At 38.7% G+C, this 27,537-nt stretch overlaps 1 protein-coding gene across 6 annotated transcripts in view; it reads right to left on the minus strand.

The window, feature by feature from the left end:
- RYR2 (ryanodine receptor 2) overlaps positions 1-9,951 on the minus strand; it is a 384,358-nt gene extending 374,407 nt beyond the window's left edge. For all 6 annotated transcript variants that reach the window (XM_077175563.1, XM_077175560.1, XM_077175562.1 and 3 more), the window contains exon 1: positions 9,654-9,951. In XM_077175563.1, coding sequence (XP_077031678.1) covers positions 9,654-9,701 — 48 coding nt within the window. In that variant the 5' untranslated portion in view covers positions 9,702-9,951. The remainder of the gene's footprint in view (positions 1-9,653) is intronic.
- Positions 9,952-27,537: the final 17,586 nt, after the last annotated feature.

Here is a 27,537-nt window from a genome sequence, read left to right on the forward strand (position 1 = left end):
AATCAAATATGCTTTCAGTTGCTTGAAGCCAATAAACAAGTGGAAATATCCCAGTATTTTAAAATGCAGTTATACAGTATTTTGCTGAACTGAGCAACACATCTCACCTGGAAAAAGATACCTCTATTCACCTTTAGGAACATGAAAATCTAATTCTCACTACCTAATTGCTCATTTTTCACCTCCCACTCATGGAAAATTGAAGTGTTTCTTCTTGCATCTAAACTTAAATAACACTTTTTATGCAAAAGCTGGTTTATTGGTTTTGTCTTTTTTTTTTCTGAAAAGCCAGGCAACAAACTATGACTCTCCAAATGCTGACAAAGCTCACCTGCAAATTATGGCATCCCTCCCTCCTACACTCCATCCCTCTCCCTTTCTAGACAAATTCTGTTCAGTTGAAATTGAAGATTTCAGAGTCTTTCAGTTCAATAAGATGAAGCGTTCCAGAGGTGAAGCATGCAAAGGAAAAGGAGAAAGGAAATGCAAACTAATCATACATCAAGACAAATGATGTTCTGAATACATTTTACTGAAATTCTTGTGATAACTTATGATATCCTAGTAAACTTTGTGTGACATTTTTAAAACACTTATTTTCTTGTTCTGAGAGAGCAAAAGAACAAAACCTTGACCTTTGTCAGACCAAGAGTAAAATTAAAAAGAAAAAAAGAAGACAGAAAGAAATTCCAAATTTAAAAGACCCCTTAAAAAAAAAACACAAAAAACCTCATAACTTTCTATCATTTTGAATGACTTCTTAAATTCATAACTATAGACAATAGCAAGTCCTACCACATGCTTAGGTTGAAGCTGTGCCACACTTAAAATCAGGAAGAGCCATCAAACCCAATACTGGAAGAGAAGGATCTCATTGGCTCTGACACGACCAAGGAAAAGTCGTGGCAGGGATTAAACAAAGTTTTGGACTCAGATCTTGAAACTCCAAAGAAAAGCAAGTTAAAATGAACCAGAAGATAGGGCAGAGAACAAACACAGTACCCTTCTTGTAAAAGATACTGCTAACAGATTCCAGAAATGGACTTGGAGGCATAACATTACGATATTCTGAAACAATCCAAAAATGCAATGTTTCTTCTGTAGGATTTCAGGAACCTTCTCAAATCAAAGAAAATTTATAGGATATTTTTACAAGAACCCTGGTCAGATCAAAATGAAGACCAGGCCTCCACTGATTCTTCTGCCATTGACGTATGACTAGCAAAAGTAGTAACTCTTTAAATACATAATTACATGAGACTCATTAGAATTGATTAAAGACTAAATAATAAGGCTGACATATCTGATCAGGCAATCAGACCATCATGTAAAGACCTACTGAAAAATATCTTGGGGTATTGACTCATTAATTTACAAGCTTACCCTACTGAAATTCGGTTAACAATGACATTTGAGTTTTCTGGATTTACCTGTGCAGCTATCACCCTCCTGCAATTACTAAATAGGAGACTAGTGGTTTTTCTTTCACTTATAAGCTTTTCTGAAGGACCCAAGACTACATAATTCCAAGACTACAATAGACTAGGCACACTGCTGACATAGGCAGCTGAGCCCAGCAGAGCCTGGTGGAGCTGGTGTGGCACAAAGTCAAAGCCCAGCAGACTTGGCATGGCATGGGATAAACCTTCACTTTCTGTGTTAGCTGGGGTAGAGCAAAAAAAAAATAAAAACCACATTTATTTAATACAAGCTTTTAAGAGAAGATTAATCCAACTCTTAAGCAACAAAAAGCTATTAAATTGTCCGTAACACCAGAAGAAAGAAAGAAATGGGGATGGAGAGAACTTACTGAGTATTTCCCTGCATCACATACTGTGAATTTTTATTTTCCAGTTGCATGGAAAAGGGAATATGCATTCTATCTCCCTGGTACTTGCCATAAAGACTACAAACACACATAACTATCTATGCATTAGCATTGCAAAATCCACTTCATAAAGGGGCAGAAAATAGACAAAAATATGAAGTCGCAAGATTGACACTTATTTTTTGGCAAATCCCCAGTGTTAGGAGCACACAGAATTCTTGTGACTGTTGCAGGGCTAAGGATTCTTATCTATCTGTACAGGTATTTATGTTGCTTCTGTCCCCATTGGAACCAAGTGCTTTCACAAAGGCAGCCTAAGGATGAAGACCATGTGTCTGCAGAGAAAGCTTTAACGATCTGGCTTGTGCTTAGCATGTTAGTTCTAACTAAATTATTTCCTAGTTTCACAACTAGGAAATAAACACACAGTAAGTGATGTTCAAATGTTTATCAGCATGGCTACATGCCTGATGTACAATGAGGATCAGTTACCAGTGAATGGATCCTACGATCCAGAAGTTCACTGAGTCTTACTGCAGATCTATCCAATTGCCTAGGCTTACTCTGAAAACTCCACAAATTCCATTCATTCCTCCATCTAAATTTATATACAAGGAGTTCTGCTTGCCCATCACAGGAATGAAGATGTTCATACACCACGGGAAATTATGTGGCATATTCAGCAAAGGAAAATATATTCCTCTTTCTGAAGCCAAAGAACGCATCCCACACAAATCCCAGGTACTTGTTTTTTCCAGCTTTGCCTGGTTTAAAAGGAAGAAATATAGCTGTAAGAGACAGCCATTTCTGGCTTGATTCCATTAATACAACTCCACATTCTGGCAAGCTTCAGGAAAACTCACAGACAGCCAATGCAAATTTTGTGTTGCTTTCTTTCATCACTCCTTTGAAAAAAGGATTTAAGTAGAGATATACTTCAAATTCAGTGCACCCAGTTTTCACATCAGAATTCCAGAGAGGTTTTCAGAGAGGTAGAGAGATAAGACATGCCAGTGTTTGACATTTGGTTCTGCCAGCTAATATCCTTCAGATATTATTTCCCACAGTCAAGTAAAACACAACTAAGTAACACAGGTCTGTTGTGATGCAGCATTATTACTCAAATCCTCTGGGAAGCCATCTCACAAAACACAATGATCTTGTCACTCCATCTCAGTGACAAAAAAACTTGTCCTGAACCAAAATGTCATCCACATTAAAAATTAATTGACCCACGCATCTTACAGAATGGTACCTTGTAGATTTTTGCCAAAGTCCCTCTGGAAGTCTAATATACTTATACTTTTTTCCAAGTACATGACAGTTATAAGGAAGTCATTCCTGACTATGATAAACATTAAAGTATGCCACAACACTGAAGGAATGACATCATCTTTTTATTTACAATTTTATGTAGTTGCTAGTGTGAATGTTCTTATAAACACATCAATATTACTTTAAATCTGACCATTTGAGCACTGCATTTACAGAGGAATTGCAGCTGTCATGCAAGTTAACATATAAGTTCATGTTATGACACCTTACCTATCATATCTTTCCCTTTACTAACAGGCCTTTAGACAGCAGTTTGTTTTTATTTAGCAATGCTGAGAAGCTATGAAAAGCTTCTACTAAATCACATGCCTCAAAAACATTTGTTCCAACCTATAGCAGCTGAGTAACATCACTGGGCTCAAGAAGCAGCAACACATTTGAAGAGTTTAAGCCCTTCACCTCACAAGTTGCTCCATGGTTATTAGGTCAAAAAAAAAAAAAGTTCTTTAACAACTGAATACATAATTAGTTAATGAATCTCACACTTAATAACAAGGGACTACAGTATAAAACTACACTGCAGCAAAACCACATGGGAGCTCTTGCTAGTCTTTGTTAGGAAACTGGGGTGACCTCTTGTGATGGTGCAGGCAGTGCCCTTAAGCTGCTCTATTACAAGGAGAACAAAGAAATACCACAGCTGTGCCTCTGATGGTCACAGGATATTGCAGTAAGTTCCATATTGCTGTTGGTGCCTATAAAAAAGGGCTTAAACTGTTATCAAAACTAGTTCCTTTATGCCTTTCCTCAGTCCTCATGAGATGCATCAGGCAGACTCAGAGGCCCTCCATTTCCAGAGTGGTACAGACAACACAGCCACGCATGGCATAAGTGCCATATACCTGCAAAACATAGTACAGGTCTAGCAGAATACAAACTGAAGACAGAACACGATGCCAGGCTATCCTAACTTTGCTACTGGGAGAAATTCCAGAATACAACTGTGTCAAACAAACACAGTAAGAAGTTCAAATTATTTCAATCACCCTGGTAAAATGTGGTCATTTTACAGTTCAGTTATGGATGTATTATTACCAAATGAAATAAACTTACATCACTGAAGTTTTATTAGGAAGTATAGGAATATATGCACTTCTTGATTTTCCTTCTGACATCCACACAAAGCTTCATTTCAGTCAGATCAGGAAATTTAAGCAAGAGCATAGGGGTAATTCAGAAAACAATACCAAAACTAATGCAGATTTTCAACACAAATCAAAAATCAGAAGAAAAATATTTCTGTCTTTTTATTTTAATCCACATACTTCCTGAGGTCAGTCCACTGTCAGTACTTGTCCACGCAGCTTCCAATTTTCTACCTTGATTCAGAGAAATACTTCAATAAATCCATATCCCTGCTAAAGAAAGATCAGCTTATTTTCTTGAATTAGAATCATCCTGTGCACTTTGCACACAGCATGTAAGAGAAAAATCCACCTTTAAAATATTCCTGTAATAATATAGCACATAAATAGGGAAGTACAAGTCAGACATAGCTCTCATGCCCATCCTAAATCTTGGGTCAGAAATAAGTGGTATTCCCTCTTTACAGTCTGTCCACATTTTAAGTTCCTATGATGGAGTTTCCTCAGGTCTTCACAATTCCAAAAAGCAGGATGCATCAAAACATCTTCAGACTGCCGGGAAATTAGCTCTGTCTCTCAGAATATCAGTCAGCCAACTCACAGGGCTATCAAGAAACTTCCCTGGTGGACCAACTATTAGCTACAGAGTTTCCCCACCTGCCTTCTCACACATAAATACAGACAACTTCCAGATGCAGAACATGGGACAAGACAGTACATGTACTAGACAAGTGATTTCATCCACTAATATAATCTTAAATTTTATTCCAAAATTGGTTTGGCAACCAATTTTGGAATAAAAAAAAAATTATACCTGAGAGGTTCACATGTAATCTCCAAAAAAGAAATGGACTGCATGTCCTAGCTAAAACCCCTTCACTACAAACAAGCTGTCCAGCACAATTCCAAAATAGAATTTGAGATCATATTCAGTATCTGTACTGCAGTGCAGTGCCTTAGAGAGGAAGGTACAAATGCTGCAATCTCAGCCACGCCATCCTCACATGAGCTGTTAAACAGCTCATGTGCCAGTCCCTGGTGTATCTTCAAAAGTCACATACTGACAAGTACAAGAAACACTTTTTTAAATAAACAAAGGATTTCCAAAGTGGGTTTTGGCATATTTTAATTCTAAAATAGCTTCTAATAGCCAAGATTGCTTTCGAGCATTTTCTTTTTGTGCATTCTGACAATTGTATGTTTGATGACTGCAGCTACCAGAATCTCACATATTTTGATAAACCCCTTTAAAAGATAAGCAGCACATGAAAAGCAGTGAGGGATTTAAAAAAAAAGAAAAAAAAATTTTTCTTTTCTGTTGCACTGAGAGACTTGCATAATTCTTCTACTGTTGAGTTACATATCTTAAAATAATCTTCAGATCTTGTTTCTTCTGGTTCCTTTCATGTCCTCTAATTCCATAGAATCTTCATGTAGGATGGCATGTAAGCATACAACTTTTAGTCAGATATAAAGTGGCACATCATTGTTTAAATGCTGCTCTAATGAGGAATATCTGGAACAGAAGGGACTCTGAAATCACAGAACTGCTGTCCTTGAAATGTGAACACAGCATTCTTCATTTCAAACTTCTCTGCCATAAACTTCATTCTAAAACCCAGCATTGAGTGAATAAAAATCTTTTGCACGTCAAACAGGAATAATAAGTAATGTTTAAATTTGTTCCAAACTACTCTTCCAGTGTTGCAAAGCACACTTACACTTTCCACTGGCAGTAACACTCAGAACTATTAAATCAATGTAGAAAATAAAGCACCACAGAATACATTCACACAAGCAAGAGGTTCTGTTTTACTGCAAGCTAATTAAAAAAAAATTGAAAAAGGCATTAGAAGAGAGTGCAACATAGAATGCTAGCATTCAAATCTTTAAAAAAAAAAAAAAAAAAAGAGATGCAAAGAGATGATGACTCCATCGGTCCTGGGGAACATGTGCTGCTCACGCTGATTACGCCCCTGATTCCTGACAGGCATGGTAGTCATCACTGCCTCAGAAGACAGTGAAAAAAAACATAACCCTGTCAGCCCTACTTCAGCATGTCCTGTTGGTGTCTCCTACCATAAACAGCTGAAAGCAGACCTGCCTCTAATTTAAGAAACTCCACAACTCTAGAAAACCAAACTGGCATCAGGAACATCACAAGATCAAATAGCTAAATTACACATTTCCCATCACTTTTAGGTACATCTTGCTCCTCAAAGTCAGGAGACCTTTAAAAAATATCAGGGACAAATATAGGCAATATTTTTTTGAAATCTTGCAATTGGTTTTAATCCTCTCACCAGCTTGCTACCCCATTTCTTGCAAAGGCCTTCCCATATGGGGGTTCTGTGTCACAAAAAACAGTCCTTGCACGTGTATATTAAGGAAGGAGCCTATGCATTCAGGGGAAAATATTTTCCATTTTCTCCTGGAACTTGGAATTATTTTCACTCTCATCAAATTACACATCCTAATAAAAAAAAAATTAAAAAAAATAAAACCCAGGTGATTTCCCTATTAATTATGAATATTTTAGATTCTTCACTGTAAAGACCAAACAGTGAAATCTATGTTACATATACCCTTGATCTTTCTAGTATTATAAAATAAAAAACAAAATCCCCTACAGGAAAGAGGTCCTGCCTGGACACACAACTAATAAACACACAGCAGGATACTTGTTGCCCTTCACTTCTCCTGCACAGTACATGTTTATTCCGTGGGAGAAGTCAGGAGAATGTATATCCAAGCCTAAAAAAGGCCACACATAATACAAGGTCACCTCCACCTGGAGCATTTGGCAAACTAATAAGGGACATGCCTGTTTCCAGAGAAGCAAGTAATTTACAGGACTACAAAAGTGCTCCTTGAGGAGAACTGAACAGCAGAGAGCTGAGCTCCAGTCTGTCCAAAGTTGTCCCAAAGAGTGTAAGCTCTGATGTTTCCAGAAATACAGGGCATTAAAAGGTTGTGTTCATGTCTCAGAAGTGACATATCAAACTCAAATTGTTCCCAAAAGAAACAGAAATCTATCCTAAGCAGCAGAATTTGCAGGAGGTAATGCTTAATGCCACTTTACAAAAACAAAGAAGCAAGTAAAGAAGAGGAATCATTAGCTATATAAGAATGTGTGAAGAAGAGAGAAAAATCAAAATTTCCAATAAACATATGGCAAAAATACAAATTCAGTCTAGTAGCTTCATGCAAATAAAGGGTATTTTTAATTGAGTAAAATCTCATGTGCAATTTTAAACATTAAAAAAATTCAGTGTTTACATTCCAGAGTAGCCTCTAAAGATTTTAGGAAGTTTATCAAGTCCTACCAAAAAACGAAAATATGAAGAGCACTGTTTACAGGTAGTAGGCCTACAGATGTCATCCTCAAAGTATTGAAAGCACAGAATGCTTTTTGCTTGCATACAGTGTTATTTGAAAAGTTCTCATTTATCTACAAAACATTTATGAGTCCATCTGTCCCTAATCAGTATTTTAATAATAAATAAAAAGGAAAGCTGCAGTAATTACCAGGGTAATATCAAACTTCCAATGCTTTCTACCAATGGCATGCAGAAAGTTGCACACCTCTAATAGCTTTAGAGACCACTGATCCAAGCCTTCTAACAATAAAAGTGGAAGACTACATCAAAAAAAACCAAAACACTGACTTTTCCAAGTAATGCTCATAACTTGGACAAAGTGGAAGGAAAAGACGAGTAAAAATCACTGCTTACACACCCCGACAGATTATAAGGGTTTCTCAGGCCTTTTTGATTAAACTACACAACATGCCTCCCCAAAGCCTCAGTTTACCATATTCAAGGTCATTTTACCACTGGTGCAAAATGCTAAACATTTTCAAGTATTATCTAAGACTGGGTTTGCCAAATCTGTATCAAGCCTGACACACATTATCAGGAGTGCTGTTTTACATAACATGCTGCTGCTGTCAGGTGCTGGAGTTTAACATCACTGTAGATGTGCTGAGCTGTATTAGCATGCTCAATGCTTCTCCTTCCCTATTAAGCATTCAGATAACATGAACTAAGCTTAACATTCACGCCTGCAGTAAGGCTGCCATGGTACAAGTCTTCCAAAAATCTTTACCAGTGAAAAGTAAAAACACCCGTAAATTTGGATGACAAATTTTCTTTCACAGAAATATTTTTCTGTTTTGTCTTTAGGTGTTAGGCAACACTACAATACAAGTCACATAATGCTGACAGGAAAAAAAGTTGCCGATCTTCATGACAACGTTGCATAACAGCTGTATTTTCTGTAAAAGCAGATTTTCTAAGAATCCTCAAACAAATAAAAAAAAAAATTAACACTGAGGTATACATGTACTATTGTGCGGTTTCTGATAGAAATGGAAGACAACTGAGAACCAGGATTCTTAATGCCGCAAACAGCACATGAATATGTTTCACATACACTATGTTGCTTTCTTTCCACCCCCATTTAGATGTATTTTCTTACAAGCCACTGAACGTGAACGTTTTCTAAATCAGACTGTACTAAATAAAAGGGAAGTTAAGCTTTATCCTACAGTCTCAGTGTTTCCAGCTCTACTTAACAAATGTCTCAGCAATTTTTCCTCAAACTGTGGCACGGTTTGTATACACCACCATTCTAGATGCAGATGCCTATCTGTAAACTTGCTAGGATTGTGCATATAAAAGGCACTTGGGAGATGGCCGAGAAGATAAATAAAAGCATTGCTTGAAGAAACATAATCCAGATAAGCATTAGATGCAGCAGTCCCGATGCAATAATTAAACGGAAGGAAGAAGCGCTCTAGCGCCTTAACATGCTCTGGACCGAAGTAACGAAAGGATGCGCACGCCAGAAAAAGCCGTATTAGTCCGTGCCCGGTGAGGAGAACGCCTGCAAGTTAGTGGGAACCTCCGTGGGGAGGGGACAGGGTGAGAGAGGTGGGGTTTTTCCCCAAGCCTATTTTTGCCAAGGGAGCGTGATTGCAGTTTTCGCGCTGGGGACGGCTGCTCGGTTAGTCCCTGCAGTAGGCGCACACATCTCCCGCGGCCGGGAAGGCAGCGCGGAGAGGTGCGCTGGGAAGGCAGCGCGGAGAGGGGCTGCTGCTGGGGAGGCGCCGCTCGCCCCCGCCCGCCCGGCCCTCAGCCTGCCCGGGGTGCCCCCGCCCGGGCCGAGCACGGCCGCCCGCCCCTCCCGCTCCTCCCGGCGCGGCCAGCCGGCTATCGCTCCCCGCCCGGCCACGGAGCCACACGCTGCCAGGTGGAGAGGGACGGGGCCAGGGCTCCGGAGCTCGCTCCGAGCTGCCCCCGCCCGGCTCCCACCCCGGCCGGTCCGGGCGTCGCCCCCACAGCCCCGGCCCGCCCGGCGCCCCGCCACGGCGCGGAGGTGAGGGAGGCAAGCGCGGCGCTTACAGTTCGCAGGAACTGGATCTCGTCCTCGCCCTCGCCCCCCTCGGCCATGGCTGCCCCTGTCTCTCCTTCTGCCGGGCGCTGCTCCCGGTGCCCGGGCGGGCGGCGGCGGCGGTCGCTCCCCGCGGGCCGGCGGCGGCAGGAGGCTCACGGCCGCGCCGCACCGGGCTGGGGCAAGTGCGAGGGCGGCGGAGCCGGCAGCCCCAGCCCGGCCCTGGCTGCGAGCGGGGTGCGGGTGCCCGTGCGCCTGCAGCAGGTTGGCAGCGCTGCCCGGCTGCCTGTGCCTGCCGCGGGGAGGGGGATGCGATTAACCGGGGGAGGAGGGGAGGCGGAGCTCCGGCCCCCCCCGCCGCTGCAGGTGATCCGCAGCCCGCTCCCTCCGCACTCCAAAGGCGCCGCCCAGCGCCCCTTGCCGGCGCTCCGCGGTGAGGCGGCTGCGCCCGGCTCGGGGCTTGCCCGGGGCCGCTGCCCGACCCGCCGTCACCTTCACGGCCCCAGCCTCGGGCTGCCTCCGCTCCTCCGGGAGCCAGGGGGAAGGCCGGCCGGCCGGCAGCGTGCCTGCCTGGGCACGGCTGTCCCGCAGGAGTTAGGCGTGATGTGCTGCAGTGAGAGATACCCGGGGAGAGGGAGGACTAAGCGGCTCTGAGCCAGTTATTTTGGCAGCCGACTGTACTGTCGGGGAGAAGAGATGGAAGGTACAACATGGCTTCAGCGGGTGTTGTACTTGAACCATCGTGTGAGTGAGCTTAACCCGGGGTAAATGTAAGGCTTTAAATACCATTTCCTTGAAGGATAGCTACCATGTGTTTTCCATAGGGTGAAGTCGAGGGTTGCCAGGGAATAGTTCATCTTTCATGAGCATTCGTGCAGATCATACGTATACAAGGACACCTATGGCCATCAGGGAGGATGCTTGGCCTCCAGAAAGAAGTCTGGCAAGCCAAAGAGCCACCAGAGTACTAACAGCAACAGCACTCTGAAACACGTGTATGGCAGAGAGCCTCTGTTAATGCAATGCAATGGTCATGAGGGGAGGACAGCAGGCTATCTCAGAAAAGAGTAAAATTAACACTAGATCATTGACATAGTGAAATGTGTGCGGGATGTATAGCTGCAGAAGGCTTCTCAAGGACCAAAACTGGCAGACATAATGAAATCACAATTATTTTGCTAAACAGACTGTGTGGCTAGCATAGCAAAATACGTGGAAAGTGCTTCCAGAGAAGTTATACCCATAATCTGTAATTTTATACTGTTCAAGGACATCATGAAAAAGTGCAGCAGTGTGAGATTTTATCATTATTTCCAGCAGTGGAAAACCTGTTCGTCTGGCAGACTGGAAACTGCAAGAGCAGTCATGACCCATAAGACCTCTAGAGCAAGTAATGCACAAATGTTTAATATAGAGGTTTGAAGATGAACTCCAGAGTTATGACAGCTTAAGCTTTTCCTCTGTAATATCCTGGTTTCAGTTAGTACTGAAGTGTGACTTTTACCTCTCAAGATTAATAGTGACTTTTCAAGTGACTTTTACCTCTCAAGATTAATACTGACTGAAAACTTTTTTTTAAGAATGATAAAATAAAGACTTTTTTTGATGTTGTTCATTCATATTTCACTCAAACCTCTTAAGTATCTCTTCTCCAAATTATTTAGACTGAGAGAAATTTATTGAAATAGACCCCACTTATGAAGAAAAGTCCTGAGTTTGGATAAGTTTAAAAAAAATAGGTTTCATGAAATGGCCCCAAACAAATGTATTTTATCATACTATCCTATCTCTTTCTCCTGCTCAGCACACAAGTCAGTTTCAGTACAAGTATTTGTATTGAATGTATTTCATATGGTCGTAAATTTCAGTTCAACTGGTCAAAGTTCTGGATCATAGAACATCCAGGGTACTTTCCATAAGGCTTTGAAGATGAGTATCAGGTTAGATACCTTTTTTGTTTGCTGCATGGAAAGCAATGACATTATAGAGAAAGGAAATTTTAAAAAAATAGTTCACTCTAACATCAGTGCCTGAAACATTTTGTAGTTTTCAGCACATTATGACATCATGGAAGTTGTTCCAAGAACTGTGGAACTGACCAGACCTGGTTTCTTGCAGATTTAGAGCTCATAATTAGATCTTACCGGGTTTCTTATAGATTTGGAGCTCATAATTAGACTCCTTGGTGTTTATGAAGACGAAAACTCCATCTGAAGCTTTTTCATGCTAGGGCAGTAATATTTCTTTAACACACAGTTTTGTTGGTGTGTGAGTGAAATATGAGTGAAATGTATGCTGCAGTTGTTCAGACACCAAAGAGTGTTATCTGGTATCTTCTTTACCCATGCATCTGTTCTAATGAAATGGCTAGGAGCATGTATGATACTATTAACCTTCTGTGAAATTGCTGGAATTTTCCACTTAGTTCAAAAGATATTATGCAGTAACAGAGACACATGCACCATATCTGGCCACATTAGATAATTTGCTTAGGAAGTAAAGTTAAAATAGTAAAGATTCTTCTAGAAACTTTCTGAACAGGTTGATAAAGGCCTAATGTAGATGGAAGCTTCTTGTTAAATTACTCATCAAGGACAAATATTCATATGTGCAGTACACATAGAATATGTACATGTGCAAAATACATATTAAATATAGTTCCAGCACTTTAGCTAATGTGAGGTTTTAATCAGCAGTTATGGTTAACTGCACTGAATAATTAAAAGCGACTGGTTTGTTAAAACAATGGAAAATAATAGTTAAAAATGGAAAAACATGATCATTTCTATCATAACAGGAAGTAATGTAAAGTTCACAGAATTATTTCTTAGATGAACTAGTGGGAAAATGAAAGAATAAACATCCTCCATGGCTGATATTTACAGGTGGAATTCAGGAGAATTGCATATTTTGTGTGGGTGAGGAAGAACAGGGCTCCCTGCTCCAGGACTGGCAGTCCCAAGGTTCAAAATGCCAGTCAGCCCCATGACAATTCACTTTGTGTTCCCCACTGTTACTTGATCATTTTTAGTCTATATTACATCTCATCATACCCACAGTTTTCCACAACTTTCCACAATGTTTTCTGACGATTTTTATCTCTGATAACTGTGCTTTCCATAGAACAAATGCAGAACAAAACTTTCTACTTCTGCCAAAACAATCCTGTACTGGTTTATGAATTTAAATATTCTAACACAACCTCTGAAGCTTAAAAAAAAGTTTTCACAAGAAAACTGGTGTTCCCTTCCAGCTCCAGTTTGTGTTTTGTTAGCCATCTAGTTGTCTTGCATGACATGCATGTACTATGTCTACTTCTTTTTCACCCAATCTAGAAGCAGCCTTTCAAATTTTTGGTCCAGTTCTCCCACCTAATATGACCTTGAGCTACTTACTGTAGACTTTTTGTGGTGCTGTTCTTGCTATGTTCCTCTTAAAATCTCACTTGAAATCTGCCCATGTCCATGCTGTCTGTAATTGTCACTACAACAGATACTTCACTTAGTGCATTTTCCCTTTGGACAGCAAGGGCTTCTTGTTCCTGCAAGCCTAGATTATCAAGGCAGCAGCACTCTGAAGATCCATAACATGCCCTTAGCAATTTTCACAAAAAAACCCAGGTTTCTTTGTGTGCTGCAGAGGCAGCACAGCAGCACCAGCATGACAGTGCTTCTGAGGTATCACAGCAGGACTCTGAACTGAACATAAATTTACACCGTTATAAGGATTTTAGCACTTTCATTTCATAAATTTTAATCATCTAAATTAAATATTAGAAGAAGATTAATGGGTAATTTTTTGTGCACACACTCAAAGTAATAATCTATGTGAAACAAACAATGTTTTCTATTTATAATAATAACAAGTATTGTGAACATTCAGTATTCAGTAACATGAGGGGAACTCCCAGGTGTTTCTTTGTTTTTTATAACAGAATATACTACCACACTATTTTTTCTTCTTGGGAGCACAGAATAAGATAATGCCAATAGGAATTAAATGGGGCAGTTACTGTCCTTTCTTCTTGGTGCTGCTCTTTCTTGCAGTATGTCAGACTTTTCAGCCAAATATCAATCTTGCAAACATGTTATTCCAAATACTGTAAAACTAGCAAGATGGCATGTCCTATCACATGTCATAAATCAACACCCTGTGGTCAATGAAATTGAGTCAATGGAAAATCTATGCCAGTTAGGTCCCAAATGTGACTTAGAAATAATAAAATTAGCAGACCAAATTCTGCACAGAATTTATAAGATTTTATTGCAGATAAGCAGAGTTTAAGTGAGAATAATTATGTCTAAGATCACATAGTTATATACTTGTCATGATCACCCTGGAATTCAATAATATACTGCATTATCTTCAATTAGTGTTTATCCTGAACCCATAAAGTACAGTATAAGTGTTAATTACATGTCTGTCATCAGGTACATGTTTTGTACTCTATATATAGCCTGTATGCAAGGATTTATACAGGGATACAGTGCTATAATAAAATTTAGACAGCAAAGCTTTTCCTTTTATAAAAACCTCAGTTCTGCAGCTACAGAGCTCATGTCTAAGTGTAGTCGGGAACATGGCTGGAAATTACACTTCTCACCTAAGAACAAGAAACCATCACTGTCTGAAGCACCTTTCCTGGCAAAGCTGAAAGCTTTTAATTTCTCTCTTCATTATTTGATGGGGGGTTGTGGGGGGAAGGGAGAGGGATTATTAAGGGGGAACTAGGGATCTTGTTGGTTATCTTTTGGGGGAAAACAGTTTGCTTGTGTTTTCATGTTCCTGCATCCTTTTAGGTTTTTATTGCTCTTCTAATCTTTTTCTGGTGTACTCTCTGATAAAATCACTGGAATCTATGGTGTGGCACAAATCCAGAAGAAGTGGTTTTTTGAAGGTGGCCTTTTTTCCCCTCTGGTCATTTTGGGTTTTGGGGGCAATAACATATTATTTTTCAAAAAAAATGTTGGTTTAAATTAAAAGAACACATCAAATAGCATCCTTAGAATAGAGTTTCCTGGTTTTCTCACTCTTGTAACAGGTTATGTCATTATGTAACTATTCACATGTACTATATGACTATAATGTATATAAGGATATATCTATCTCACACTTTTATGGATAAATGGAGATGTTTCTGGTGCCTTCTTCAGCTTGCATTCTTGCAAATGAAATACCATCAGTTTTTAGCCAGTGAAAAGGAATCAATAGAAAGGTAATTCTAATTTTGTTAATAATTTATGTTAACCATACGTCTGTCTCAAAAATCAATGCTTTTGCAAATAGTTGGAGAAAATCAGCCCTTCTAGGTTTTCCAAAATCTTTTAAAGTAATATTTTAGATACTCCATGTTCCTGATTTATTCTCATTGAGTTAATATCTGAGGACTTAAATAATTCCATTATTATTATAAAGGCACAACAAAGGCAGGGAAAGCCTTCCTTCTTATTAATATGCAGCAATCCACTGTACAATTTTCCAGTAAACTTATAAAACCAGAAAAATTTCATCCCCTCTCCCTACCATGACAATCTTTGCTGTAAAGTACAGTTCTGTGATATTTAACAACCCTGTTTCTAAAGAAACAGGCAGTTTTCTGGGAGAGATTTTAGTAGCTATAGGGCTAATCTGAAACTTGAGTAATGCAAATAATTGTTAAGAGATTTGTCTTTCTCAAAAAAAAAAAAAAAAAAAAACCAAACAAAAAAAACCCAAACAAACAAAAAACAAACTTGTTTGAGAAGGCATTATATTCCCACTTTCATTTCCAAAAAATGAAATTTCAGCAGACTTGCATTTTTTCTAAAGAGATAAAGAATACTTTTTCCTTGGCTGCTGAGACAACCAATTGTAGGTGGAGGAAGGATGAAGGTAGACAGCACAAATACTAGGAACAACATGAAACTGCTGCTAGGATTCATTACAGTTATTAATCAGATAGTAGCTACCAAAGGTCAAAGTTTTTGGCAGGTTCTGGAGAAACAACTAATTCTTTTGTCTTTAGAGGCAATAAAAAGAATATTCTTCCATGGGGAAATATTTACATTACTTAAAATGTTTATAAATTAATGGTAAAAGAATTTGGTAATCAATGCAAAACTCAGACTGACCATTCTCCAACTGGATATCCTTTATGCCAGCAGGTGAAATGTATTTTTCTCATAAATATTATGTGAGGTGATGATGTGGTAGCCTGGAGAAGCTGCCAGAATAAAAAGGGGGGGAAAGGAAACAAAGAAAGAGAAAGGGAAAACTTTTAAGGTCTTCCAGTCATAAATATTGAACCTGTGTACCACAACATTGTTAAAGTAATATCTTAATTTTCACCTTCTGTCTGCCTTTCTAGTGCACTTCTTCAAGTATATCATAACATAAAGCCCAAGATTTGAATATTCACACAAGACACAAAACCATCCAGCATTTAAAACTAAAACTTAAGCTGGTCATAATGCAAACATCTTATTTGAGTTGTGATTATGGCAACACAAGTGCAGAACTACAGCTGTTACCAGGCAAGCTATTCACTGTGAACAAATTATCAGAATCATAGAATATGCTGAATTGGAAGGATCATCCAAGTCCAACTCCTGAACCTGTGCAGGGCACCCCAAGAGTGCCTGAGTTTTGTCCAAACAGTGCTTGAGCTCAGTTAGGCTGGTGCTATGACCTCTTCCCTGGGAAGCCTGTTCCAGTGCCCAACCACCCTCTGCATGAAGAACCTAATTTAGCTTTTTTTGAATCAAAAATTTTGTGCCAAGTCATTCACCAATATATTTGTTATTCAGCATTGTTAACAAAATATAGGGCCATAGTTTTCAGAGGTATACATTTGGGTTTTTCCTTAGAATACTTCCCACAGCTTCTGTGATGTCTGTGGTGTCATGTAAGTGACAGAGTATTGTTTCTGCTGCCTCACTGGGTGACAGAGTCAGAAGGACAAGCATTACATACCGTACGTAAGCACAAATAACACTGTGCACATGCCAGTGCAGATAACTGAGGAAAAAAATAGATGTTCCCCACATACTCCTCAGAGAAATCTGTAGCAAGGCTACTTTTTCCCACCGTTATTCCACAGGCCAGCATAAACACAGGCTCCCAGTTTTCACATACAGTTAGTTATTAATTTCTTTAATATAGGATAATTACACAGGTTACATAATTTGTTTTTCTTTCTAATTATTATGAGTTTATTCCAGCCTTCCTTTAAGTTATTCTAATGTCCTCTACATGAGCTATTCTGCTTGGAAAGGCATGCATGAGCTATAATTTCCTTTGGATGTTAAAAGCCACAAATCTAAACATCATTACGCTATTGCAGAGGAAAAAATGTTTGGCTCTTAACTCAAGATTAGTCTCTGCAGCCATTAAGAAGTGAAAGCTCCATGGAGGTAACAGAACCAAAACCACTGAGATTACATTCCAGTCACAACAAGCACTTAACTGTTGTGGATAAGGTATCTGGGAAATGATATATAGTAAATAACTGACATTCACTTGTCTGTTTCACTAACATGAAAGAAAATAGTCATTAACACAATTGTAAAGCAGAAACAAATAGATTAATTTCTTGAAAAATAATATTTATTATAAAGGAGTAGCAGAATTCCTGAATAGGATTCTTGTATCACACTCCAGGAATAAATTAAGACATTAACAGTACTTACAGCATTCTTGCTAGAGCACAAAACTTATATTTGCTATGGTTCAGTTACTTCTATAATTAAAAAGAAAACCATTTTCTGAAGCTCTGTGAGGAAACTATCTTACATAAATATTTAGTTTAGGTACCTAGGATTTTATCCCATAGCCCTAAAGAAATTCCTCACCTCTAGAAACGGGAAACACCATCTATTTGTGACTGTTCATTGAACTAAGTAAGGACATATGCTGAAATGTACCTAAATCAAAATTTATAGAGTAGAATGTGCTGAATTCTGAAAAGGAAGGATTTGGGGGTTTGTGTTGTTATTTTAAAGACAGATATATTTTGCTATGCTGAACTGGACCTAAAATCTGTGAGAGCTATTTTCTAGTCAGCTTCTGTGGCAAGCAAAGAACTGATGCAAGTGGAAACTGTCTAGTTCTTCCCTCATTTTCGGTCATAAATTTTTCATCTTGGTTGAATATTTTGTTCAGTTGATTTTTTTAATGGGTTTTCCTGTTCTGTGTACAAAATTCTAACTTAATCTTACTTAAAACCCAATGACTCTTGTTGGGTCAAACAATACACAAATCATTAACTGTTTCAAAAATATTTTCTACCTCTTGATTGGATCATTTTGTACCATCACGAAAATCTTAGATGTGACTATTTGGTATTTGGTAGAACTGCTCACATAATTTTCAAGAACCAGCTTCTTCCAGACCTTACTCTTCCTGTTCAGTTCTCCCTCCCAGTTCTTGGATTCTGCTGTACTTCTTGTAGCTGAGACTGATTCCACAGGCAAAGTTCCATGACATTGCCCAGAACATGGCATTTAAAAGAACAACTCTTGCCAGTTGCATGGGTATCTCACCAAGCGACCAGTGAAAACAAGCTGAACTGTTTCCTTTTTGCATCATCTCAAATTCTTAACTAAGGTGCTTCTGCTTTCCTGACAGCAGAGACTAATTTTGTAGTCACTGAAACAGAAGGACAATATTAGGTAATATATCAGGTATTTTCCATCTTTATTACTGATTTTCTCTCTTTGAGTTTAATATTATTTAATATTAATCATATTATAATATCATAGTACTGTAGTATCTTTCTTTTCACTCCTTTTAGTGCATAGCTCTTTTTCAATAAACACTGTGCAGCCTGTTAAGTCTGTTTATATGACACTGCATTATGTGCCTTAGGATACAGCAAAATAATCACCTAAAATCTGTATCCATGAAGTAACGATTGAAAAGTGGTGTTAGTGAGTCACTCTGAGCAGTATGATTTTACTTCATTAAAAGCAAGAAAATCACTCTTACTCCACTTAGGTGATCCACTTAAAATCATCTTCTCTTCGAGGTTACTGAGGTCATTTCAATAGCTTTGGAGATTGTATAACTCCAGTGCAGTTGGGCTAACCTCCTGGTAATCGCAGTGTGAAAAGGGCAGCTCAGGGCAGCATGATTCGGTCTGAGCAGAGTGAGTCTTCTCACACTATGGCATGACTGAAGCATCATCCAGTTCCAACATTTCTAACAGGCCAGCATATTCCTCAGCAAGAAAGGGAAACTGCACTGCAGTGTCACCCACCTAGAAATTAGAGAAATCCATAAACTTACAGATATTTATAAACCATACATAAGTAAATTGCCACACATCATTTCAAGGCAGGCATGGATGGTTCCAGTTGAAAAATGCAGTTTTACATTAAAGCAGAACCCCAGGCTTTTCTGTATATCATAAATAGAGATTTTAATTGTCCCATTAACATTTTCTTTTTTAGCAATGCATCATGATTTCCAGCATTAACAGCAGCACTACGGTTTCTCTGACAACTCTGCCTAATCTGCTTATTAAATGTTTTTTAAAGGCTTGGTTTCATGCTTCCCTCTTAGCATATATAGTCACCAGCAAAAAAGTGGGTGTAAAGCTCCCCCACAACAGACTGATAACATTTTACACACACACATTATCCAGATGTATATCACTACAAAGCAGCAGAGCATAAGGATTTTATGCTTTGGAATAATACTGGTAGATTTTGAGCTAACTGTTACAGGAAACTATTAGGAGCTCATAAACAATTAACAATGGGACACTCATGTTTCTGCTGATTTAGCAGAAGGCAACAATTTGCTGGTGATTCACTGCTTGTCTCCTAACAGAAACACATAATTTGCTAATTCATTTCAGTCCCTGCCTAGTGATCCTAAAGGATAATGTTAACATTCTTCACCTATCTTAGCACACAGAATAGATATAATGAGAGTACAAATACACACTGATAAGAATGTAGGTATACCCGTCAGCATTAAGTGAGGATGGAGATCTCAGTACAAATAAAGCAGCACCAACTGCAACATCCACTCTGAATTAGACTTTAGGGGTGACAGAACTAAGACTGCTTTTCTCCTGTTGCAGAAATGTGCTTTTATTGCTGCTCAAGAAGACAGATCTTTCCTACTGACAGCTGAACTTATTTTAATTAAATCCAAGCAAGACCATAAGGGAGGAAACTGTTTTAACTGATTTTTGCCCAAATCAAGTAACACTAGCTTTAGGATCAGTATTTTCTGCAGTTATATTGCTGCTGCCTACAGTCTCTTCACCCCAGCTTGTATGATCAGTAGTTGGTTGTTGGCTTCTTCAGCTGTATTCTGATGTCAGTTGGCTACAGGGGGAAGAACTGTGACTTTTGCATGCAGTAGCCCCTGCACTTTGGATCTGCTCTCAGAGTTCATAAATACAATTTTTCACAGACAAGATAAAACATTCAAATGAAACATTGGTAGTGGCCGAGGACAAAGGAGGGCATTTAGTGAGTCTTGACATAAAGTTCTGGCATTCAAATAGTCACATTGGTAGTGGTAGTTCCTCTCCCATTAAGTGTGATTCCCCATTGTCCTTTCAAATGTTATTTTTGCAAGATATCACGGTTCTGTTTCACTTGCAGGTTCCCACAGTGCCTGAAGTTTTATCCTTCACTACTGGTCCAAGAAAGAAACAACCTAGGAACAAAATATATACTGGATTTCAAGGAGGTAGCTATTTGTAGTGATATTTCCATTCATTTATTTTCCTTCGTGGAAAATAAAAGCTTGTGGTGCTTTTAAAACTACCCCTTCTGAGCTCTGCCCATTCAAAGTGCAAGTGCAGTACTATTTAGTACACTTGAACTGACACAGAAAACTAGCTGCATCAACAGAGCTGAGTTTATTTCTTTCATTGCATATGGCAACATGCACAGCTTTAATTTTTGCCAAACTAAAAGCAAAATCCCTCAAATTTATGTAGTATACTTATGCCCCATGCTCCAAACAGTGGAGAGCAAAGTCTTAGATCGTACTTACTGTATGCTGAATTTAACAAATGAATGTTAGAGGAGATTCCTGCATGTGGAAGACATCTTGGTCTCTGATTAGGGCTGGGCAAAAATTACTCTAAACACATTTGACTTATGTCTAAGGTTATGTAACATTTTTTGGTATTGAATAAAATTGTTCTTGCTAGTCAGAGGTACAAAGTAAGCTTTATGAAGTATCCAGGGTAGGACACTAACCAGCCAGATGTCCAAGTGGTTTGGTCATTCCCCAAACACATTTCATTCTGTCAAATGATGAGAGAAGTATATTAAGTTTGATAGAAAAGAAGGGAAAAAAAGTCTTTATTTAAATATGACAGTCTATAACATCTGGATTAAGAGTTTCAAACTATCCACTTGGTTTTACAGCAAAAATTAAAATGCTTTGACTCTTAACTAGGGGGGGAAAAAACCACAATAAAACACATTAAGCAGAATAGTAAAGGATTTTCCTTTGCCTTTCCCTACAGTCTTTAGGTTTTTATAAGGGAAAATTTTACTTTTTGTGAAAGAGAGCACCAAAATTACAGTTAGTTGAAATCAGGACTGCTAAATCAGTACTACTTCCTTGCAGCAAACCAGACTCCCACAGCAAAGGGGAGCAAAGCATGGGAACTAGAAAGGAAAAATAACTTCTATTTCAACTCACTTGCCCTTGGAAAAAGACAGACCCAGCACATGGTCTTATCAGCCACTCCAAAACCTGGCAAATTCTGAGCAGTATCTGATAACTACAATGCTGCTTTTAGCTGCCCTTTTAATCATGGGTTCATAGCAGGGAAACAAGACATGCCATAGCCTTAATCAGCTAAGTCACACATCCTAGGAAAACACCCACACACAAAGGTCAGAAAAAGACCTCTAAGAGGAGGGTAGAAAAGAAAACGAGATAGGAGGTGATGGTGAAATTCAACTGCTGTGTATTGCATAGATTCTATTTGGTGCCATGGATTTAGCTTAACTCAGGGGAATGACAGCACCCTTCAGTCTATCCTCAGGGGAGGTGGGCAGAAGATCTGTCAGGATTAGATGACAACTGTCCATCAGCCTCATCTGTCCCTTCCCTTCATTTCAATATCTGTTGGCCCAAAGAACCAGTGATGGGGGAAAGATGGTGGATGTACTTACGATGTTTAGTTATCTTAGGAAGATCCGTCACTGATGTATTTTGGTTTGTTTTTACACAATGGAGTATTTTACATATTCTGCTCCCTATTATCAAAAAGAAGAAAAAAGACTTAATCAGACATGGCAAAAGGAACCAGATCATTGGAATTGTACTAAAGGAAACACAAGCTGAGATAACTGTGTCATTTCCTTAAACCCTGCAGCACTCAGTAACTGCCTTTTTCAAAGTACAAAAGCCTGTTTTTCTCAGTTTTCTTAGATTATCAGGTTTGCCCTTGAGCACACAGAAGTCACTTCTTTAAAGTCCAATTGGATTTGCCTTTGATTTGTTCTTGATCCCACAGAATCTTGACATAATAAAGATTAGATCTAGAGATAATAAAGATTTTCAGCCATCCCAGTATTATTGCCAGTTGCAGCTTCCTTAGTATTTTGCTGAGATTTATTTGTATCTATCAGCTTCCTTCAGGATATTAATTCATGTAATAGAAACTGTATTGGAAATTTTAAAAACTAGTTATCCATCTGAAATATCTATAAATTTTTGTGCTATTAATTCTTCTTAGTATGCTAAAACAATCCTTTTAGGTATACATAATTTAGGATATTATTACTAAGGGTTCTGCAGAGTGCATATTAGAATTTTGTTTGCACACACAGGGCCTGTTACTACAACTCATGTTCTTCTGGGTGGCTTTGTTATGATAAGACTGCAAAAATAAGACTTTTTAATGTGACAAATCAAAAGATATGTGAACAACTTTTTCACTCATATGCAACTGAAAGTATACAAGGATCAATTCATGTGCAGAAAAAATGGCCCAGCAATTGAACGTGTCAAGAATAGACAAGACATTTGACTTTAAAAAAACTATATAAATACATGAGTCCCATCTTTTTGATCAGAATATGAATCACACAAACTACATACTCCTGAAAAAGCCCTCTCTCACTACATTTAGTGGAATAAATCCAATGTAGATTTCTCAGGGAAGCTGTGCTCCCATCTGTGGTGACATTAGCAGCAAAAAAAGATCTCTTCATATGCTTGCTACCCATTTTCTAAAGTGAAACAGAAGTCACTCCATGAGGAGAAAAGGCAATGTGACAGGCACAAGCAGGTATGGAGCAGCAGGTTACATCTGTGGGATGAAGGGCTGTGCCCTGTGGGGAAATGAAGCAACAGGGTCTGCTCTGGGCTGCTTGGAGCCACACCTGCCAGGTCTGTGTCTCAGTGTGGCAGCAGAGAGTTCCTGCAAGTTCCTTCACAGAGCTCCTTCCCACAGAGAAGTCTGCAGTGGCAAGGAGAGCAGTTCTAGCCCTGGATACTCAGTACACCTGGGACTTGTTTTTGCATCCCAAACATACAGTGCTTGGACTGCAAAATTTTGTTAATTTAGGAAATTTAACTACACATTCAGTGTAAGTTGGAAGCACATGGATACACATGACTGTAACAGAGCCATCGCCACTGAGGACAACCAATGCCATAAGGGAAACAGCTGGTACAGGAGCATCCATAAGAACATTGCTGCATAAGCACACTTAATCCCATTATAACAAACAAGACTTTCATCACAAGATGAGAACTTCAAAAACTCCCACTGTCATGGGAGGAAGACCAAGAGACCCAAGAGGATATCGGCAATGCATTACTGATCAAAGATCAACTCATAAAACAGTTTATATAGGTGATGCAATTTTGTAACACTTAACAACAAAGCCAGGAGGAGGTTCCTTGCCCCAACAAACTCGAATGATTGCTCTTAGTGTGTGCATCATAGGAAGCAACAATAGAGCCTGGTGCTAAGAGCAGTTTTTGAAGCAAGAGGTATTTGACAGCAGGAAAGTGTGAAACCATGACTCGTTTGACTGTGGAGCTGTATGCCATGTGCCAGAGGAGGAACAGTAGGGCTAGAGAGACACCAAAACAATGGGAGAGATAAAAGTGAGTAAAAGAAGGTTTGATAATTTCAAAGGGTGAGGAAATCATAGAAACTTAGATCTGATCACATATTTTGCTTGCAGGATGAGTTTCATTGTACAGATGGTTAATATTTCATCTCAAAATAAAGGCCATTACACTGTATGTGCTGGGCTTCTGCTCAACAAATACATTCTGTTTCTTTCCTACTCCCATGAATTTCCCATTTTTATTTAATATGAATTTTAAGACATTGGAGCTTACATAGTCCCAGCCACAGATCCAAAAGTTATGGCTGAAATGTAGCTCCAAGCTGTTCTCTGGCCCTCCTCCACCCAGGGAGAGCTCTGGCTAAGTACAGAGCTATAAAATTTCCTTTAGGTGACCAGAAGGCTTTTATATTTGTGTGCCTCCTGACTGATAATCTTCTCCAGACACTCATACATGCATTTAGGGGTGGCAGTAGACATAAAAACGAAGAGCTGAAATCTGAAAGTCTGCTATGCAACTGACCGAATGTTTCCTACTCGGTTTGGTATTTGCTTTCCCTTTCAGTGTTACATAAAACAACCTTATAGGTTTGATTCCATTTAGTTGTCAGCTATAGTGGATATTTTTAGTACAAAAATTTCAACACTATCTTGAAACAGTGTTAAGCTAAGGACAGACAGTGACATGGACAAGTGTAACTTGACTCTACTTTTCTAAACAATAGAGATACTGAAACTGAAGGTAATGTCTCATGTTGTAGCTGTTTTCAAACTAAAACTGCCAAGAGGAAAGGAACACAGTAAACATCTTTGAATATACAAAAACTGTAGAGAAGATGACAGATGACAAGTTTCTTGAAAGATTTTAAGAAACGCAGATGTGGAAAATTATCATCTTCTAAATCATCTCCTTATCCGTGACTACTTCTGTGTTTGTCTCAAGTAGCAGTGGCCTTCTTCTCATATCCACATGCAATTTGCTAACTTTTGGTAAAAGAAAATATGTTATTTCATGCCAAGCCTATAACATATGCAGAAAAGAATCACAATAAATACACTAGTGCTATCCAGACCTCTGGTAAATTTTACAAAGATGCTGGAACCCAGATGGGTATATCCAGTGATGCCTGCACAAACACTTGAATTTCTGATAAAATTTAAGCAACGTGAAAAAGACACAAACTTTAGTTCTCCACTGCCCTTCACAGCCACCTGAGCCAAAGCAGCATCCTGAGAACAAGCTGCAGGAGATAAAGCGATCCTTTCTTTTTAAGAGCTCCCCACAATGAGGTGAATGACAACAGTTTTTGTTTGTAGCTGAGAATGGATGAAGACTGACAGAGGAAATCTTAATCTCTAAGGAGATGTACTCTTTTCTTTTGCTTTAATGAAAAAAAATTAGTCCTGTTAAAAGAAGCCTTTCAATGCAAAGCAGACTTACTTCCTTCAGTCATATTATTCAGTATTTAAATAACCAGTTTAACAAGAACACAAAGACCTAATTTCAGAACTGGATATCAGGTGGACATGCAATTAACAGCCCAAAGAGAATTACAGTCTGAGCCTATTTAAAAGACTGTTGTGAATAAGATGTTTGACTGTCCTGTTTCTTTTCTATTTGGACTTATTAATAGCCCCTATCTCAGTGATTCTATCTAGGTAAAGGGACTATCAAAGTGTTCCTTTCCATTTTCAAAAGGCATTTTCTAGTATTGTCACTCTGAAGCTCCATATAACCATGTAAAATTTTTGCTTACCTATCTTTAGTATTTTTATACCAATTGCTGTTTCAGATTGCCTGTTTTGTTCTCCCACTCAATATATCATTATCCAAAATTTGATTCTACCACAAAGGCCATTGATTTTTAGTTTTTATGACCTTTAGTTTTGTTTCTGAATTGTCAGTGGTAGGCATATATGTGTCACCACATGCTAAAATTGGTTGTTATACTCCATATATAATAAGAATTGCATCTAGTTGAACAGGTATTTTTAGTGACTTGTTTCAAAATTATATTAGATATCATTTTGATTAGAAACACTAACTTGTCACATATTGAAGCAAGAACTATGTTTGTCTGAAATTGAGAAGATGGCTGGCTATATATCCAATTTTCATATTAAATCCTGTCCAGTTAGCCTTCAGAGTAATTTTCCTAAATTTGAAGGGCTATATGAGAAGAGGAATACCAAGCTTCCCAGGCAGAATATTCAGCACTTTTAGCCTATGGTGTTTTGACTTTTACAAGATTTTTTGCTAATAACAGGCCAAAGTGAGGGTTCTGTGTCTTGAACAGTAAGGATGCCTAGTCTTCAAAATTTGTTAAAGACAACACAATAATAGCCATGCACTCACCAAGACAGAACTTGATTTGTTTGGATTTTATGCCCTGTCTTTGACTTTCCAACTACTGATGAATAAATGTATAGTGGGAAGCCTCTGCAAATCTAAATTCTTAAGGAAAAATCTCATTGCTTTAATTCTCAAAAGCTAACTTTAGCATATTAAGTTTTGCCTCCTAGAAAACTTAAGTGAAGCCTCCTTATAACTCCATGAATCTAAGAGTTTCTCCTCTTATATCTATAAATATTATTCAGAGGTCTCAGTGTGACAGTGAACAGATTCTGATGACTAAGCTAGCAAGAAATGCCTGTAGTGTTTTTCCTGATCTTGTCTTTCTAAGAGGGCACAAGTCAGCAAGAATATATTAAAGAATGGAATTGCAAAATTCAGGAGAGGAAAATTATAGCCAGAGGTTTCCCCCTGTGTCATTGTCTGCAAGCACATGAGAAGAATCATACTAACCATAGATAACAGGTATTTCTGAAACAAAGTCAAGCACCATCTAAAGACAGATATTTTAACCCCACAGCCTACATGGCTTTCTAAGAAAGATGCAATTTAAATCAGAGGTAAAGGTATTATGCTGAATTAACTGATAAGGTACCCTCATCTTATTCTGTAAAAGAAATTAGAGTAACTGATGATTTTAATGGTCTCTTCTGATCTTTAAAACCATGAAGGCCTTGCCTGCTTTTTTTTTCTGAAGTTGATCATCAAGAGTTCAGTGCCTCCTGATATTTTTGGGACAAGTCCTAAGATAATACAGATATTGCACAGATTTTCAAAATTTAGAACATTTCCTAAAACTTTTGAGAAAAAGAAAATATTGAAAAGCTAGCCATACAGAAAATTTAGGTAAGAGGATGAATGTATTAACAAGATTTTTTCATGCACAGCATTTGTCTCTTCCCACTGCACTTGCTGTTTTGCTAGCTCTTAGTGTGTCCATCAGGCTGGCAATACTAATGTAAACTTGTTTTGCAGCAGTTCAGTTTTTAGCTTTGCAGCTTGGGGGGGCTGGGAATGTTTCTCTATTTATTCTCCTCTACAAACCACAGAGCCCCTTCCAGCACATAGAAACTATTAGAGTGATGAATTATCCATTCCCTCTGCTCCCAGATGTAACCATCTCAGTAACTTGTACAACTAAATATTTGTTGTCATCTCACATTTGTAAGTCTTCTACCGTGGCCAAAGTTGGAAAGCAGCAACATATAAATCAAAAGCTTTAATTTTCCATTCCATATGCCACAGTCTGCTAAAAGATCCAAAACAGACTGAAGTAGCTGTAAAGAAACACAGACCTTACAGCTCTGGGTACAAGACAGCAAATGTAGTCTTTTACCAGACCAGTTAATGTTGTGTAGGCCTTTTATAACAATTATTTGCTTGGAAATTTTAGTGTCTCAATTTTATTGTGCTGAATGGAAGAGCAGTTCAGCTGCTGTTCTGAATCCCTCTCCAAATAAGTATTTTTCTTTCCATAGCCCATACAGGGAACCG

Source organism: Agelaius phoeniceus, chromosome 3 (genome assembly GCF_051311805.1).
Source record: "Agelaius phoeniceus isolate bAgePho1 chromosome 3, bAgePho1.hap1, whole genome shotgun sequence".
Classification (NCBI taxonomy): Eukaryota; Metazoa; Chordata; class Aves; order Passeriformes; family Icteridae; genus Agelaius; species Agelaius phoeniceus.